Source organism: Pocillopora verrucosa, chromosome 14 (assembly GCF_036669915.1).
Source record: "Pocillopora verrucosa isolate sample1 chromosome 14, ASM3666991v2, whole genome shotgun sequence".
Lineage (NCBI taxonomy): Eukaryota > Metazoa > Cnidaria > Anthozoa > Scleractinia > Pocilloporidae > Pocillopora > Pocillopora verrucosa.
In genome coordinates, this window is record NC_089325.1 from 7,577,529 (window position 1) to 7,596,150 (window position 18,622).

General features: G+C 37.0%; 3 protein-coding genes across 3 annotated transcripts; 2 read left to right on the top strand and 1 right to left on the bottom strand.

Moving 5' to 3' along the window:
- Positions 1–1,813: 1,813 nt before the first annotated feature.
- Positions 1,814–2,954, top strand: LOC131776553 (protein phosphatase 1 regulatory subunit 27-like). The gene has a single exon (XM_059092756.2). It carries the CDS (start codon positions 1,997–1,999, stop codon positions 2,522–2,524), a length of 528 nt encoding a protein of 175 aa, XP_058948739.2. The 5' UTR covers positions 1,814–1,996; the 3' UTR covers positions 2,525–2,954.
- Positions 2,955–3,101: 147 nt separating this feature from the next.
- On the top strand, positions 3,102–8,643 carry LOC131776474 (putative divalent cation/proton antiporter TMEM165). The gene is made up of 5 exons (XM_059092658.2): positions 3,102–3,423; positions 4,051–4,458; positions 5,154–5,339; positions 5,648–5,753; positions 6,255–8,643. The coding sequence occupies exons 1-5, from the start codon at positions 3,205–3,207 to the stop codon at positions 6,317–6,319; spliced, it is 984 nt and encodes a 327-aa protein (XP_058948641.1). The 5' UTR covers positions 3,102–3,204; the 3' UTR covers positions 6,320–8,643.
- A 676-nt stretch (positions 8,644–9,319) lies between these two features.
- LOC131776476 (large ribosomal subunit protein eL31) lies at positions 9,320–12,221 on the bottom strand. Its single transcript, XM_059092659.2, has 5 exons — positions 12,170–12,221; positions 11,951–12,048; positions 11,036–11,161; positions 9,890–10,002; positions 9,320–9,406 (listed from the first exon to the last, which is right to left on the bottom strand). Exons 2-5 carry the CDS (start codon positions 12,046–12,048, stop codon positions 9,372–9,374), a joined length of 372 nt encoding a protein of 123 aa, XP_058948642.1. The 5' UTR covers positions 12,170–12,221; the 3' UTR covers positions 9,320–9,371.
- Between the last annotated feature and the right edge of the window lie 6,401 nt (positions 12,222–18,622).

Below are 18,622 nucleotides of genomic sequence, written 5' to 3' on the forward strand. Positions count from 1 at the left end.
AGATGTTTCCAAGTATTGTTGTCTCCTCTGTCGTGCATTTATAGTGAATTCGCTTATCTGGCCGTATGCCTAAACATCATATTCGTCTGATCCTCCAGTGGCAGTTCGGACGAAGTTATAGAATTCTATGCTAGCCTGTAATTTTTTAAAACTGCAGTTTCGAGAAAAAATCGCTAAATTTTCACGGGTATGCTTTCAATCCCACACCACGTGATCCAGTGTACTAGTTATAAATAGCAATTAGATATCCTATCCTAACCAAAAGGGAAGACCGGTCGAATAACAAAGAAGGTTTGAACGATTCCTAATGACGATAACCTTTCCGATAATGACAGGAACTTTAAAATAAGTTTATCGTGGTAAGAAAGTGAAACTGTTTTCCTAGTCAAACTTATACTGTACTAAATAAGTAGCCCATTATTTCAATATTTGATTTATACTTACATTTATAATATTTTTAACTACGAGTTAACAAAGACTTATCAAAGCAACCGTATCTAATTCAATACGCGTTACTTCTGATACTGGCCAACGAAAGTGGTAAAAAATTATTTAGTATCAATACTTGGAAGTTTTCGATAAAGCTATGCTTCTTGTATTTGACCATGTATCATTTTATACTTCCTATTTGAATGTGACGCTGCCTTGCACGGAATCCACGAGCCATTTAGAACGACAATCTTTGATTTGAGATCGGTTTGCCTGGGGGTTAGATTATATTTGGCGGAATTTTTTTAAACTTCCGTTGCTACTGGGAAGCCACGAGGGACATGAATGCATTGCTCGATTGATTCGGTCAGTCGGCTGCGCTATTGCAACAGCCGAAAAATTTCGTGCCCCCAATTAATAGGTGCACAGTGAGTGCAAAATTGATCACCGCTCTCTTTTAGTCCGCTAATACTGGTATTCAATCTATCCCGCACAAAAATATTAACAGTTAAAAGAATTTACTCTGAACAGTTCAGACGCTTGAAGGCACTCACTAAATTTATGAATTCAGTTGCCGGCGGTTTGCTCTTTTTTTTTGCAACATAAATATTTTATGACAATGCACTAATGAATGTCTATCAAAACATCGTCTGTGTTTAGAAAAGACTTATTTCTATATGTGCGCAGATACTGTAACAATTGACATAAAAGAAGCCTGATATCAGTGAAAGTAAAATATAGGATTAGCTTTGGAGTCTGATAAGCTGTTTAGTCTGGTACATGCTTGTAGGCAGTTTTTTTTCGACGTGTATAAGTACAAACTTAAGTAATAAAAACGTGACTGAGATTTCCAGCGCTAGTTTAAAAGTACTTTCTCGGCCATATTCTGTTCTTATCTTGTATTCAATTTTACTGTTTTGTCTCGCATAGATTTAAATATTTACACCAGCTTGCTGATATAGCAATGAAAGTTAAAAAAAGATCAGAAATCAATAGAAGAAAAAAAATGTTTTGCGAGCAGACAGTTCCTCTTTCCCGTGAGCTGAAAGGGAAGTTTTGTTTTTTGGAAAACGATCGTCCATCCTTATCTTATGTTTTCAGATCAGCTTATGATCAACTTAAACAATTACTCTCAGAGCCAAGTTTACATTTTAGACTACTTTAGCGGCATAGCGTTCAATTATGATAAACAAACATAAACACTACATTAACTTTAGTTGTTTTCTTACTGAACCCAAATGTCTCAGAGTGAAACTGTTCAGCTGTTTAACACATGAAGCGTCAAGGATTTTTGTAATGCAACAGTAACCACTGACAGCGCACTTGTGCCGATACAGGATAAGTGGTAACAAATGCGGAATGTTTTAAATTAATTATGGATGATTTCAATTGCGTGATGCGGATTTGACTCTTAGTGATAAAGAGGTCACTACGTCTATTTATCTTTAATTTCATTGCCCAAACGAGTTTACCCATTTACCTTGAAGATTAACGGCACCGAAAGCGCAGTTTAAAGTAAGTCAAGCGAGTACGCCTCCTGTCAATACAAAAAAACATCAGAACAGGCATGGACACAACCTCAACGGCTCAAAAACCGAAAGGTAAAGTAGCAGTTCACAGGGTGAGATCGTGTCCACAACCTTTCGATTTAATGTTCCAAATCGCTTGCAGTAAGGAATCATTAGATTCGGAGTTTACAGAAGGAAAGAAGGTTATTGATTTCCTACGTCGAGCTGGAAAAGTAGTCGAATTGGACGCCATTACTGCATCTGGGATGACTGCGCTTACACAGTGTGTTCTTGATGGTAATTTCAGGAGTGTAAAAGCTTTGATAGAACTTGGAGCGAATGTGAACAAGAAAGATGGACAAGGATGGACTCCTTTACACTACGCAGCCAGCGAAGGGTACCTTGAAATCGTCAAGTATTTGTTACGTTGCGAGGCTGATGTGCGCGCGTTGGACGGCAAGAAACAAATGCCTGTTGATGTGGCAGAAGCCGAGGACGTGCGCAAATTTTTGTCGAGAGTCACTTTATTCTATTCGCCCATGAGTAGAAATCTGACAAGAAAGGCTAGTTTACCAGCTTGGTTATAGTTGTACAGTACGCTTTAGTTTCTGTTATTTTTGGTTGAAATAAAAAGAAAGAAAAGGAAAAGAGGACGCTGGTAAAGAATTGCGAATATCAACCGTTATAAATTGGATCACCTGTTTCCTGATCAGGATCCTTAGCGCTACTTAGCAATATCGCCGGAATGACGCACTTCCGTGAAGATGTTATCATTGTAACGGGAGGAAGTGTGGGAATGAGCGGCTGCTACAAGATGACGGAGTCTGTTTCTAGGGCACATTATTTGCTTGGCCTGTAAAGACAAATATTCATAGAAAACTATTGCTGCGATGATGAAGAGTATATAGTATAGCTTGTAGCGAGTTTATTTTCCGTAATGAAGTAGCAAATCGAACAGCTCGATAAATGTAACCAAAATAAAGCATTTTAAGTCTGTAAGTCGGTTTCCTGTCGTTTTCTATCAATAAAGCTCGCGCAAGCGCAGTTATGATCATATATGGTTGAAAAAATTTGGCATGAGCACGTTAACTCAACCACCCCACCCTCCCTTTCTCAATCCTTACATTTACGCATAAGTTACATAGCATAACCGCTGATTCTAATAAGCGCACTGAACACAGAAGAAAGTTCTCAAAAATTCATATTTTATAAACACGGGTTAACGAAAGCAAATGGTTTAAAGTGTTATTCTGGTGACTAATTCAACATGGGGACTTATTGTAAAGGGCGTCTAAGTTTGTTCCTAATCATCGGAATTGTTTTAATGTGTCGTGCAACCGTAGCGTGTGCTGCAGTTCCCGACGAACTTGAAGGTCTTGCCGGTCGCGTCTTGATGGCTTCATCAGAGGTCCAGGCAAATGATCCTAAAGAGAAGCCGAAAGGTACCGATTCTGTATCCTTTGTGCAGCCTGTTGAGGAAGAAGTGGTAAGAAAGTATTTTAAGTGTGAACGCAAGTGGCTTTTTGCTGAAGAAAATGACCTCTTGGCTATTTTAGAAACACTAGTGATGCGTGTTGACATAGTATCTACTGTGCGATTGATCCAGCTTGTGGTCAACTGAACTCGTGATTGCAATTCGTCATAGTTTTGAATGTATTAGTTTATCAAAAATGCCACAAATTTCTAATTAACTATAATTTAATTCAATAACACTTAGGGAGGGTGATGTAAAGTTTTCCTTGTGTCACATGATTGACTAATTTGGCAATTATTTAAATGTAAACATGGAAAGAAAGCCCACGTCTTTGATACCTTCTCAATAGCATCACTAAAGCAGTTTCCCATTTTCCACCTGTTGATGTCCATAAGAAGAAAGTTGGAATGCATGATAAAAACCCTATCAACCCTGAGTGGTGGGCAGATTGATTCAACAGAACATGTGGAGGGTTATGGCCAATGATAGAGCAGACTGAAGAGAAGAGATAAAATTTGAGATTGCTCTCCTGATTACCTGAATGATTATGCTGAAACAAAATTATCCACCTCAGACTCAGTTAGTATTGCTGATTAATTCATTATCATCTAGTAACAGTGAGCTATTTTTCTTCTCCAGAATGGTATTTTCCAAGGCTCCTTGGCAAAGCAATCATCTGCCTCTGGTGGTTCCTGGGGTGTTTCTAGTATTGAATTCATTCATGCCTTTGTGGCTGCTCTATCTGTGATCATTGTTTCAGAACTTGGCGACAAGACATTTTTCATTGCTGCCATTATGTCAATGAGACATCCAAGGCTTGTTATATTCACGGGAGCTATGCTTGCCCTTGGTTTGATGACAGTTCTCTCAGCGGTACTGGGATATGCAACAACTGTCATTCCAAGGAAATACACACTGTACATATCAACAGCACTGTTTGTATTTTTCGGTCTTAAAATGTTAAAAGAAGGTTATGATATGGACCCTAACGAAGGACAAGAGGAGTTAGAAGAAGTACAAGCAGAACTTAAAAAGAAGGAAGCTGAGGTCTGGTCAGAAAAAAAAATTACTTAACACTCCATTTTCTATCATCTCCTTGTACCATAGTTGTGAGGGCTCAGCACATAACATGCATACACATGGAGGAAGTGTGTTGCTTGACCAACCTCCACTATGACAAAGGGTTTATGCTCAGGAAGTCAGCTTGAGAAACTCTTTACAGTGACCAATTCACAACTTAGGTGATAAAACCAAATCATCTTGTAGTACAGGGTAATATGGCATTATCAACTGAGTTGATACCATAAGAGGGCCACTGCAAAGAGTTTCAAAGCAGACATTTCAAGTGGTATCCCTTTTTTGGAGCAAATATGGAGGAATTTGTGTTTTTATTTTTTCCAGTTTAGATCTTATTTGAGATGGGTTTTGGAATTTCTATGTCTACAATTTTTGTTTGTTTTGTTTTGGTGTCCAAGTTTTCCTTTTTCAATAGTTGGTTTTAAATTATTATGAATTAAGACACAGGGCTTTTGGGTCTTCTTCACTTGCTTACGAATCTAGTCCTTATACTTCAACATTTCACCTTAATTTAGATCATTGTGATTGCCTTTTTTTCAGTTTTTAGCAATTTCATTTTTCATTTTGGCCATCTTTTTGGTTTCTGATTTCATTATGTAATGATGCATACAAAAAGTGATTTTATCCTTGTTCTTTAGTAAAAATTATGGTCCATTTTTGTTTAGATGGAGAAGGATGACTCATCCACCATCACTCAAGATGTAGAAACTGGTATAATAAGAGGAGGAAAGAAGCCTGCAAAGTTCTTTGGTCTTTGCTCACCCATATTACTACAAGCATTTACTCTAACATTCCTTGCTGAGTGGGGTGACAGGTCACAACTGGCTACTATACTCCTGGCATCTAGAGAGGTATAAATGGATTCACCCTTTACACCCTAACATCAATGTTGTTTATACATTTCATGCTGATAAGAGAAATTAGTTTGACAATCAAGAGCTTCTTGAGTTTGTGATCATTACCTATATTGTGGTCACCTTTATGTTTAATTCAAGGGTGAAAATATAAGGAGAAATTAAATTCTAATAGCTCTTAGGGGTCAAAAGTTAATTCCTTTCATTGAGAGGACTTATGAATGGGAGAAAAGGATGTATCTTTACTTATGTGATCTTTTCTTAGATGACTTAAACTGAATTTCTGCACAATATCTCATCCTCAGAATGTAGTTGGTGTGACAATAGGTGGAACATTAGGACATGCCCTGTGCACTGGCCTGGCTGTGATTGGGGGAAGACTAATTGCTCAAAGAATATCTGTCAGAACAGGTGCCTATTTTAAACATACCTTATTCTCATACTTAAGAAAATATGTAGTGAAGGAGGAAATACCTCTATCAAGTGTCACAGATTGACAGCTCTGCTGTAGGGCTGGAGGGTGGTAAGTGGCACTAGACAATGAGACTGCAGCTTTTGTGTGAGCTCAGATACTAAAGGAATTCAAAGTAAAATCAACATTGTTGCTTAAATTTGTGGTGAACAAATTAAGAATGCAAGACCTATGGAACAGGTGACGATATTTTGGAAGAACTGGGACATCTTTCTCTCATTGTTTACTAAGTCATTTCTAGTTTCAATTTTTTTCATGGCTAGAACCATATTTTTTTTGCTTAGACACCACTGCTGTGGTAAAATAAAATCGTTCCTTTTTATCTCTTTGTTGAAAAAAGCAAACTGTCTTGTAGTGCAAAGACCTGAAAAGCAGATAGTTATGTTACAGTTAGTGTTAAAAAAATATTGACATGCAATGTTGATTTTTTTATCTTCCAGTTACAATCATTGGTGGAGTTGTCTTTTTGATATTTGCATTAACAGCATTTTTTATTGAAGAGTAAATCAAGAATAATTTGACTAAATAAACAGATATACCTACCATATACAAGAATGAACAATAGAGACTTCATGTACCAGTGTGTGCAATATACTGTGAACGTGATCAGCTGTAAAGCTGTGACACTGTCCTTGAACCCTTTTACTCCCAAGAACTAAATCTAGATTCTCCATACTGTCTGCATACATTTCTTTTAAAGTATGCTTGGAGAACTTAGCAGTATCCCACTGTGGATATTTTTCTTCCTTCTAATTACATTTCTGCTTGAAAGTGAAGGAATGTTTTGCAGACAGATTCTTTTGCAATAACTCTTTGGGGGTTGAAGGGTTAAGACTGGAAGTGCATGTCTGAGTGTATAGATATGAGAGATATTGTAGTTATTGTTGTTAGATCAAGTTCAAGGGCAATGCTTTTTGAAGCAATGATAATGATATTGATATTATTGGCATGATCATAACCATTACAATTTCCTCAAATGTGATTGGTGCATCAGCTGCTTCATTTTTCAGTAATCATTCTGTGCAGTTGTAATCTGACAGTATAATCCAACAGTATAATCTGACGGTTGGTTGTAATTAGACACCTGTAATCAGACAGTTGAAGCAGCCAATCATACAAGGTTCACTCAGCTAAATCCACCAATCACAGAATTGATCATAATAACCATAGCAACAACCACTTATCCAAAGGGAAAAAAGGCAATTTCCAAAATGGAGGATATTTGTTCTAGGTGCATTTGTTTTTTCAGAAATTGAAATGGTTATATGATTAATTGGTAACAGGACTTCTTGTTGTTGAATTCTGTCTGTAATCATACTCGTGATAAACAAATCGGACTCCTGCTTTTCGGTCGTCCGATTTTGTTAATCACTCGTATGTGTACAGACCAAATTGGACTCCACTCATATTACCATTATTAATTGTTGTTATTATTGTAACATTTGTACATTAATTTCACTTTTAATCCAGTTTAGGGCAGATTTGTAAGGGAAGCTAAGGGAATGCATATCTTAGCCTATCCTGCAACTGAATTTTTTATTCAAATATGACTTCAAAACACATGCACTGTCCATTATCAGAAAATGTCTGTTTAAACTTTTGTCCTACTGTTTGATGAAATTCAGAGCAGAGACAGAGTGGCTCTCTCTGCTAGAGCCAATCTCTGTTTCTGTTGCATCAATCTACTGAGTATTGTTATTCCTATTGGATAAGATGTTAGTTGATTGTGGGCCAGTACCATTACACACCTCCCTTCCCCCACCCACCCTTCAGCATTTTGTTAGCTTCCCTTGACAGCTCCTTGGCTCTCTTACAAGTAGATGGAGGGAGACAATGTGAAAGCATTGTGTCATGCCCAGTACCTCCCTTTACTCGGGAATATCAATGGGTACCACATAGTCTTAATGAATACTGTGATTTTTTTTTTGTTTTGTTTTGAACTGGAAAAAATACTATTTTATCCCTCAGGGATATCTATGATTATTTTTGTCTTGTGAATAAGGGCAGAGTGAGAATAAGTTTGGTTTTTTTACACCAAGCTTTATTCCTTAACTCTGAAAGTTGTAGCCTTGACATTCATTAATGAAACAAACATTATCATAATACTATTTTACATACATGTACGAAATCATGTGAATTTTTATCAATGGCAATATTATTTAAAAGAGAGATAATTACTGCATGGTCAGTCAGAACAGATGAAAATTGTTCTTTAAGAAAGAAACAAAAGTTAAGAGGCTTCAGTCATTATTGTTTACAGAGGAAACACTCTCAGTTTCCTGGTGGCTTTGTTTGCAATCTTTTGCTTATGGGTAGATTTTTTTTAAACCCAACTAAATTAAATTTTTTGTATGACTTGTGCGAGACTAGTATAGCCCTGAGATGACCTCTCCTAGGTAGTGATGACTGATGTTAGCACAAATTCAGCAGTAATCATCACAAGTACAATTTAGTAACAAAAAAATTCTGTGTTGGCAGGAAAAATGAAAGTAACTGCATGTTTCTTTATACACTGAACAATTAAAAGCTAAAGCATGTCTTTTTGTTTCATTTTTTTAAATCTTTTAGCACATGGTTTCCCTACAAAATAAGAGCTGTGTGCTAAATTCCATTAAGTAAAGAATGAAATATTTCATTTCCCACTGGTAGGGAAGAAAAAAAAATTGTATTGCCTGAAGTATCTCAGTATGGAATCATTATCTTCTCCCCTCTAACTCAAAAGTGAGGGTAAACTAGAAGTTGTGTTAATCAGTGCTCTGAATGATAGAAAAGAAGTTATGAAATATATGTAGAGTTGCTGTTGATGAATTAAAGTTGTACTGAACTTGAGTGTGTGCCAGCTGGTTAAAGGGCTATTCATATGAAATTGCCGCTTTCTTAATGGTGGGTCAAATGCAGTTTTGTGTTGGCTTGTTTTAGTTGTTATGTGGCACAAATTTAAGATGTGGCAAGAACACGTGGCCATCTGGTCACAAGCAGCTCTCTTTCCCAAGGTGTAATTCAAAATCCTCTGGGAATGATAAGAAGGTAGCTTTGATGAAAAAGTATCATTGTTCACTTGTGATCTTTTTTCATTCCTCACTTTTACTATCCACCGTCATTACTTCATGTTCAGAAGGAAATGGACATCATGTTCTTCAGTACTTGGTGAGTTTTGTGAATTGAACTGATTGTGTATAATGGATTAAATTAGTGCTTCTTAGAGTTGGTTGTAGTTCTCTTAAAGAGGATGTCACTTTCTCCCTTAATCCAGTTCTCTCAAAAGGAATGACTACAACTCTACTTAAATTTGATTGGTTTACAGTGAACAATTCAAAATAAAATCCCAGCTAAAATCAACCTTGATTTTTTTAAAATTAAGAAATAATTTGCATGATGATTTCAGGAGGATGATACCATCACACTAGCAAGAAGAGGCAAACATGTTTTCAATACCAATAGCAATTCAGAGATGTCAATGGTCTTTCTACTGAAGTGTAGTGTGGACAAAATCAGTAAGAAATGATTAAAGTTGTGAGATCTTTATTAAATTGACAAGTTTATTTCTGTACATAGGCTTAATCCTCACTTTCCACCTTCTGTGTTTGCAGACCTATGAAACATAAAAAGAAAAAAATTGTCAACTCGCAATCAAAAATGTCTAAATACCAGACATTTAATTATTACTAAAGACCACAGTCCCCTTTCTTATTTAAATATTGTTTCAGAATCCAATTGATTCAGAATAGCTTCAGAGTCAGGCTAATGAGAAATAGTAACTAATGACAGCTGTGGAAGGGTAATAAAAACTTTTGGACCAACAATTTTTCCTGATAATTACTCACACAAGTTTAGCAACTCAAAAGTAATGGCCACCTAGACATGTTTAAATATAATTTCTCAAAGTAGCAAGGACACTTTTTTAGACCCTTCAGATATATATTTTCCACAACAGCTTTAGAGCTGTAAAAATGATTACAAGAGAAACCATTCTGCATACTTTTTAAGATTTTCCTAGATTCCTCTCATACAGAGTATGATAAACATAGCTATAAATTTTAAGGGAGTTCTTCTGTTTCAACAACACAACACTGACCCTTGAATGAAGCCACAGGGACATGAGTGACAAGAGTGTACAGCTTGTGAACAGAGTCTTCATCTTCGTTCCTTTTACGTGCTAAACGAATCCTGACCCTGAATGGCACATTTCTATTTGAGACAAAATTCTGTTGTTAGATTACAATATGAAAGTAAGAGACCCCTTTAAATGTTTGTTTTGCCATTAACTGAAAGACTAAAAAACTTTTCACTGCATCACTTCTGGGATGTTAGTTTTTTTTCCTTATGTGTAAAGATATAAAAATGTGTACCATGCTAGTAAACAATTTTATGACTGTGTTCTGAAAATTCATGGGTGACAACCAATAACAGTGTTTTTACCCTCAGATCTACAGGCAGTGCATCATACTACAGTTCACTTGTATCCATAGTTCAAATCTTAATTTTCCCCACTGGTAGATATTGTTCAGCATGAAAATAACTCAAACCAAATGAAAGTAAAATTCAAACCATGTTAAAACTGAGCCACAAGATAAAAGGGAGTAGCAGGTAGCTAACTTCATTAATTACTCTACAAAATTGAAATGGTTACAATTGTCATTAGTTCAGAATGTGACTAGATGATGATAAAACTGGGTAATTTAGTGTTAAAAACTAAGTTGAAAACGTAAATTAGCCATCCTAAAGTGTAAAAAAGCTGATGTTTCGAGTGTTAGCCCTTCGTCAGAGCAATAGACGAAGGGCTAACGCTCGAAACATCAGCTTTTTTACCCTTTACGATGGCTAATTTACGTTTTCAACTCAGTTATTAACACTAAATTACCTGTTACACTCTCCCACCAACGCAGCACCACAGTTTCTTTAGAAACTTACCCCTTCATTCATTGATGATAAAATTGACTGCAAAAAAACACCATAAATGTACCCGAAACAGTTCATCTTCAAATCTTTACCTTTGCACTCCCTTGATGTCAAAAGTAATTCTTCTAAAAGTCTGCTTAACTCTTTTATTTCATGAGAGTTTTAAGAGTGTGGCTTAATTTGAAATAATTTCTCTCAGTTTATAGTTTTCTCTGTGCTCATCACCTATCTGTTTAATATTGCAAGGAGAATTACTTCTTGATCACTCTTGGAACTGAATAGGTTAACAGAAACTCCACTCTAGTGGATGATAATGGCATACCTGATTCCCTTGGACCACACATGTTTGTTAAGATTGGTGTCAACACGAATATCAGGTGTTCCCATCATTTTCTCAGCAAACTTTTTGATTTCCTTGATGGCCCTTGGTGCTCGTCTCTTGAAGCCACTGTTGTGGAAGAAAAGAGAACTTACAATTGATATATCATCATGCAATTGTAACATAAAAGACTTCTAGGTTTGTTAGATGTCAGAGACCATTCAGCAACTATTTACACTTGTTAAATACTAGACAGTAAAAGAGATACAATTAAATTTCTGGAGGTAATGTGGTAAATGGTAAAAAAGCTGAACCGATCAGCCTGTGTTCCTTTGTTTGAATGCTTGATTCCTACAACTCATCTCAAAATTCGAAGGTTTTTAAACTAAATAGCTAGGGTATCACAAAAACAATAAAGCAGGCTTTGAATTCTGAGTGAGTCGTCCAAAAAATATATATGTGTATCATTTTTGAAGAAATATTACACAGAATAGACAAAGTCACAACTAGATTTTATGCTCAAAATCTACTGTCATTTAATCCAAGTAGAGAACGAAGTTTTCCACATTGAAACAGAAAGACGAGCTCGTGCTCTATTACATTACCCTTAATTCCCCCAGCCTCAAGTCTGACCCTGATAGAGGCTGCAGCAATAGGAAAAATAAGCAAACGGTAATAACAAGTCTCAATAAAACATTTTCCTTTTCCAAAAAGTTTTGTCTACCCCTCGGCGAGCTATAGCTCAGAATGTCGTTATTGCAAGAACCAATTCGCTGCTAATTCAAGACTTATCCTTTCTTCAGATTGTTTCCCCGCCAATCGTCGGATTCTAATCTAAAGAGCTAAACCAATACATTGCTGTCACCTTCCAGGTAAAAGTCATTCCCTTTAAAAAAAAACCAAAAACACCGAACTTACATGCCATGGATTCTCTTGTGTACGTTTATTGTGTATTCACGAGTCACAACTTCATTGATGGCAGAGCGCCCCTTTTTCTTGTCGGTTTTCTTAGCCATCTTACAAAATAAAAAAACGAAGGATTAAAATAAAATATTTCATGTTTTAATGACAAGAATTTACAGGACTTTGGGTCAGATGGATTGGATATCTTAAGGTTCTTAATACACAGTAACAGACCTTCAAGGACGACTTTGGAGAGATCGCCTTGATGGAGGCAGCATAGCATTGTGGGATGCAATTGGTCAACACCAGACTTCCCCGAGGACGCTCGGGGAAAGAAAGAAGTCATGTGTAGGATGGACTTGTGAAATGGACCCTCGGACTAGAGCTAAGACCGAGAAAAAACAAGTACTTTAAATAGTGCGGGCTAAACTTCGCGAGATAAATCAGAAATTCTCTGGAATAGTAGAAATTATTTAACCCCTGATTTAAAGTTTTAACATTTCTTCTGACAGGAGGCAGTTAAATGGGCTCCTGTTTGTGAATAATATTTACCATGATTAAAGCCCCCCCCCCCCCAAAAAAAAAAACAAACAAACAAACAAAAAAAAAACCGAAATCACTGATAACGAACAAGACAATTTTACGCATAACTTATTAGAGGCTTATCAAAAGTGAAAATTGGTCACGAAAAGAAAAACTAATCATATTTCGTTTATCGTAACTTTCTATTGATTATGTTACCGTTTACACAAAAACGGAAATTACAGGTATTACATTTGCATAAATGTTTCATCATTTCTATTTTCTGATGCATATACTTAGAGCTGTGTACCACTTCACATCTCGTTCTTTTTCTCGTTCAAGATAATTTGACGTTATCAACTGTAAAGAAAATTGGCCACAGCAAAGATTTTCTAAAGCTGACGTTGCGAGCGTTGACTCTTTGTTTGAGCGTTCACTTTGTAAGGTCGTGCTTATTTACCAGGTAGCTAGAATGCTAAATTAGCACTTAAAGAATTTTAATTGAGTCGTACTATTTACTAGAATGGAAACTGATTGTCTCTCGATGAAACTTGTTCAATCTCTCTCTTCATCTGGTCTGTATGTTAGATTGCCTAATAGGGCAGGAAAAAATAGTGAAAAACTATAACCAAAGATATCTTTTCTTTTCCATTAACTGAAAAATATGCTTGAATGAGAAGGCTTCGTAACAGTCCCCCCAGCAGCAAAACTTCCTGTGATCTACACGGGAAGTTGACACTGCAAACTTAAGTTCCGTGTCCCAGGGAAAACCCCTTTTTCTGGCGGGTAACTGCACATCAACGATAAAGTTCATTCTCCTTTGAGGCCCTCAAATTCGACGCATCTGCATTGTTAAGGAAGAAAAGCTAAATGCGTTTGCGTCAATGAAACTTCTGAGGTTTGAATCTCAGACACATCACGTCAATCACGTTTATTAGCGCTATTAGAAACGTGAGGTCCTCAACGAAAATTTATTGTGTTCCTCAGAGAATTATTATTCAAGCGCGATGCAATGCTAAAACTTGGCTGAGCACAATTACTTCTTATTTAAAACCAATATGTTTCAGGAAAATTTGATTGGAACCATGATTTTTTTTCATTGGCTGGTTTGAGATTTTCCTGTTCCACAAGAGAAAACGTGTTAGGATAGCCAAGCTAGGACTTCGCTTATAGGCGAGGAATCAAGCTTAGCCTGGAAAGCAACGGTGCCTAATTCTGAACCGTGTTTAGACATGTCTTTAGCTTTTTTCTATTTTAAGACACACCAGTATGATCTTAATGTGCGTAATAAAGCGTAGTGATATAAACTTGAAAAATAAATGCGGAATTTAGAATTGGATCACTACCAAAAGGCAATACACCGTGCAATAACGAACGTGACTCTCTGTGCATATTGATTACAGCCATGCAGATGTGAAGAACTGTTACGCAGAGTATGCAAAAATTGACATGAAATCATCTGGATCACTCTTTGAATGATTTCATTGTATGCAGTTATGTAGTTTTTTGCCTCTAGGTTCAAAAGGTTTCCAGAAAGTTACCGGATGTTTTACGGATACTCAGATCTAAGAATAGCCACAAAAGTTATATCACTGTGCTGTCAACTCGAACGAGTCCTTGCGTAAAATAAGGAATGACAACAAAAAAATATCCGACACCCTGCTTCACAACTGACTTCGTCATTTGATAACTCCAAGAATCGTGCCAAAAAAACTATGACAAATTTAGTCACTCATTCTGGTCCTAAGTTTCGCAGGCGTGTAGCGAATGCCAGTGACTTGCCGGTTTCAGAGACAAATAGACGACAGTCAAATCTTCCTTCCGTGAAAATATAACCACAAGGATATTATAAATCGTTTGCTAATCCATGATGACGTTAATAGATGAATTTAAAGTAATGGTTAGTAATAACATTCTGTAAGTGTGGAGGAAGCAACCGATAAATTATATTGGAAACGTATATCATTTATATTTGACAGTTTCTCTGCAAGCTCCAAGAGTAGAGCTTATATTAAGCTCACTTCAGAAACGTTTTACTGTCCTGTTTCAACTGTTAGCCTAAGAGCTCGTATGTTCCAGTCAAATTGTCTGTATTAATAAATATTGGCCTCAAGTGATATCGCGTTACTTTGGAAACTTTTCTCATCAATAACAACAAATTAAAAATACAGGTCAAAAGTGTTAAGAATTAGCGATACTTTACAGTGACCGCAACGCACTAAGGGGTCTTTCTATAACTTCCTACCATTTTTAACAGTTACACTGACGCCATTTCTTTTCTTTCCGCTTTTTTGATAGTCTGCACAGTTAAAACAAAAGGAAAACTTATGATCTATATGCAGACATGAGCGGAATTTTGTGTCCATTAAGGTCAAGGCAAAGCTTTAACAGGATTGTCAGATATCTACAGGAAGAACATTCCTCTCATTTACTCTGTCATTGTTTAGATGGTTCAGTAACGTAAATCTTGCTGAAATTAACTTAAAGGTTTTTGTTAACTGATATCTGCCTACTCATTGTGACCTCAAACTATTGTTGTGATACAATAGTTTCGTTCTGCATCAACCGCTGACGAATGAAGTTCACTTTCGTCCTCTAAGTTTAAGGAGGATCTAAGACTGGATTAGTTCAGTGTTCACTTAAGTTGAGCAAAAGAAGAAATTGCGATACTGAAAAGAGCAACAAGTGAATCAAGTGACAAGTGACAACTATATTTCCACTAAACTCGGGCGAGTTCATTTATAGTGGGAGAACTCTCTGATCAAAAGGATTTGGGAGGAGCGATTTAGACCTCATCATACAAAGTGCTGAGAACTTTGCGAACGACCATCTTCATAGACCGCAAAACAAATCTCGGGTTGTCGATCACCAAAGTATATCCAAGTTTACTAAGAAAGTCGTACATCTGGTATACACAACAGCTGTAGCGAAAAGAGCCCGGAGAGGTTTGCAACTCAGCTTAAGGACGAGTCGACCATGGCTAAGGAGAGTATGGATCCATAAGCAACATTAAGCCATAAAGATTGCAAGCGACGCCATCGGGGCGAGCAAGCAAACATTATAAGAAAAGTGTTTTTGTTGAAAAGCTGCATCAAGCCCGGCTGTGTCAAGATATCTGAAAAAAAGCATCATTACAAAAGGCAATTGTTCAGACCGAAAATTAGAACCGGATCAAGACAACGAAGCTAGCCTTAGGATAGAGGTCAGACAAGGTAACTAGTGTAACCGATAAGGAAAAGTACAAAAGCCAATCAGGAACTGACAGGACACAAACTTTGAAGGACTCAAACAGGGAATCAGGTCAAGGCACAAGCTTCAAGACAAGACCCAAGCAGGAAGACAAGTCAAGGCTCAGGCTTCAAGACAAGACCCAAGCAGGAAGACAAGTCAAGGCTCAGGCTTCAAGACAAGACCTAAGCAACCGAGATGAATAGAATGCCCATTTTTAGACCCAGTTCAACCCTCAACGGACCATCAACTGCAACTGTAAGCCGCCTAGCACCCATAGGAACCCACTTTCCAGTTTATGGAGAAAATATTGATTATGCTATTAGAATTGTGGAACACTTTATGCATTTGCTGCCTGGAGGTAAGTCTTTATTTCTTTTTGTTCCTTACTTAGGGCAACCGTTATCAAGTGAGTTTCAGTGTTATAGTTAGATATCCACTTGCTGGCAGCCTTTTACAACGTCATTACTCTAGCCAGCTGTCACTGGCATACTACTCAATATTAAATTTTCAATCTCCGAAACTCTGATAATTTTATAATCGGGGCAATAAGCGGCACAAGCTTCTCTGGTAAATAGTATCAAGTCAGGAAATGGCTGAGGAGAAACATTTTGGCGATCTGTGCCGGATTTTGACGCAGATTACTCTCTTAGATTTTATAGGCGGTGCGGCGGCTTTTTTGTTCAAGGAATGACATCTACCACTTGGTATATGAAGGTTATATTTTAGAAGCTGCGAGTCTGAACAAATCATTCCAAAAGCTCCACCTTGACACATTCCGTTATCTGTTCAAGATCATGGGTCAATTTGTGCTCTTTCGTAATGTGTAAATTTTTTTTTTATGATAAAACCAAGCTGGGTCGCGCTCCAATTTGGCTTACATATGGTGATACTAGAAAGTAGTTTTACCGAGAAGAAAAACTTTCCATTCCGCCCAAATGAACAATACACTAGGTTGTAAAATTCAGATGGAAAGGACCTCCCACCGAAGCTCGTCCTGACTGTAAACATTGATTTGACTCTTGTCGCATCCATCAATAAAGCATACCGAACAGAGTTTGGGATAAATTTAGAAAGTTATCACGGATAGTTTTCAGCTTTTGGTGAAAATAATTCATACGAAGCTTCAGAGGGCTCTAGGCATGCCTCTCGACAAGCACTGAGTGCGCTAACGATCTCTTTAAGCTAATGCTCTTTGTATGAAAATCATCTACTGCTACAGACTGGCCAACAGTGCAATAGCCTTTTTTGGTTGTGGGGGTTCAGGACTTAAACAAGTTACCTGCCATACACTGCAATTTTCAGTGTTCATTTCCTCAATATTCAACTGCTCCAATTTCGAAATCTTTCTCTTTATTTCATGCTTGGACCTTGTCTCTCCTGAGCATACAACCTTTGGAAGTAGCGATCTAATACTGCTTAAGTCAAAATTATTTTAGTTACAATGAAGTCGATGATAGGCAGGAGCTCCTATTATAAGCAAATTACCAAATTGAGCGAGTGTCGCCACATAAAGAAAGAAAAACTTTACTAGGGGAGCAATGAATTGTTGATGTTATTTGACCTCCAGAGCGGACTCATTTCATAATCTATAACCATTATAGAATATAGATGTGAGGCTTACATAAAATATTGAAAGTTCTTTTTCTTTTTAAGAGCTCACATGTTTGCGAGGACGTTTGTGTTTCTTCCGCTTATTATAGCTGGTCTATCTTTTCGGGAAAGTCTGCATTTTGTTGGTAAAAGTAACTAAAATTTGTATTGATCGATAAATATCTGTGCTCGACGAAACTGGATGCTTTATAAGCCAGAAAACAATCATTATAACTTTGAAATTAACAATTAACATTTGCATCGGCAAATGACCGAAAGCTGCTATATCGAATGGCTTTCAAATGTTTCTAGTAATACCAAAGACAAACGCAAACAGAATTTGCGTCAATTGAATGAACGTCATACATGTATGGGATCCTTTTATCCCTGTTATCGTATTTGAAAAGCCTTTCCGAGCAAATGAACCGAGTATTTCTCCTACAGAACAATTTTTTTGCCACGCAATAGGGAAAACACCTACTTTAAATTACTTCGGTCATCATTAGGCAGTCATATGACAAGACGAAACGGAAATTGAAAGCTGGAAACTCATTCAACTGTGACTTACAAATCCATCTTAATACCAAAGAAAAATACGACTTTGCTTTAATTGAATTAACGCCAAATATGCTGCTTCACTTTTGTTCCGGCTCACGTCTTATCGTGCAGACAAGTTGGGTATTTTTTTTCCTCTAAGACAATTTTTCGCTGCGCAATAGGGGATACCCCAATGTTAAATTACTGTGGTCATCAGTAGCCAATGATATGACAAGACGAAACGGAAGGTTATATAAACTTCGACCTCATACCAAACCGGACAAACCAGTAAGCTTATCGGGACGTTCTTTCAGTTAGACCTTTAAAACCGGTTTGGAAGAATTCAAATCAAGTTTTCTATTCTGGAAAAAGTCACCCTCAAAAAAGAAGGGGAACATGATTAGTTCCTACTCGATTTTGTCCCAAGGGAAATCGCAGCCGACGGCGACAGATGTAGATTTGTCTGACATACTTAACTTCCTTGACGAAGGTATGAAATATCTCGGTGAGTTCACGTTTTGCTGAGATTGCAAAGACTTGAGTAAATTAATCTTTCGCTATTTTAGTTGCCGAAACAAACTTTCCAGAAGAGCACCAAAGGTTCATATACCCCGGTGAAAATTTTGATAACGCCGTTCAAATTGTGGAGCACTTTTTAAGCACCTTCCTCCACCAAGGTAAGCAGCTTCAGAATATGTTACTAATACAAAAGCTAGCCCTTCTGAATTCCTAGCGTGATGCTCTAAGGATTTCATATCCACAGTTTCACACTGATTCAAATACCTTTCTTTCTTTAAAAAAGTTTGA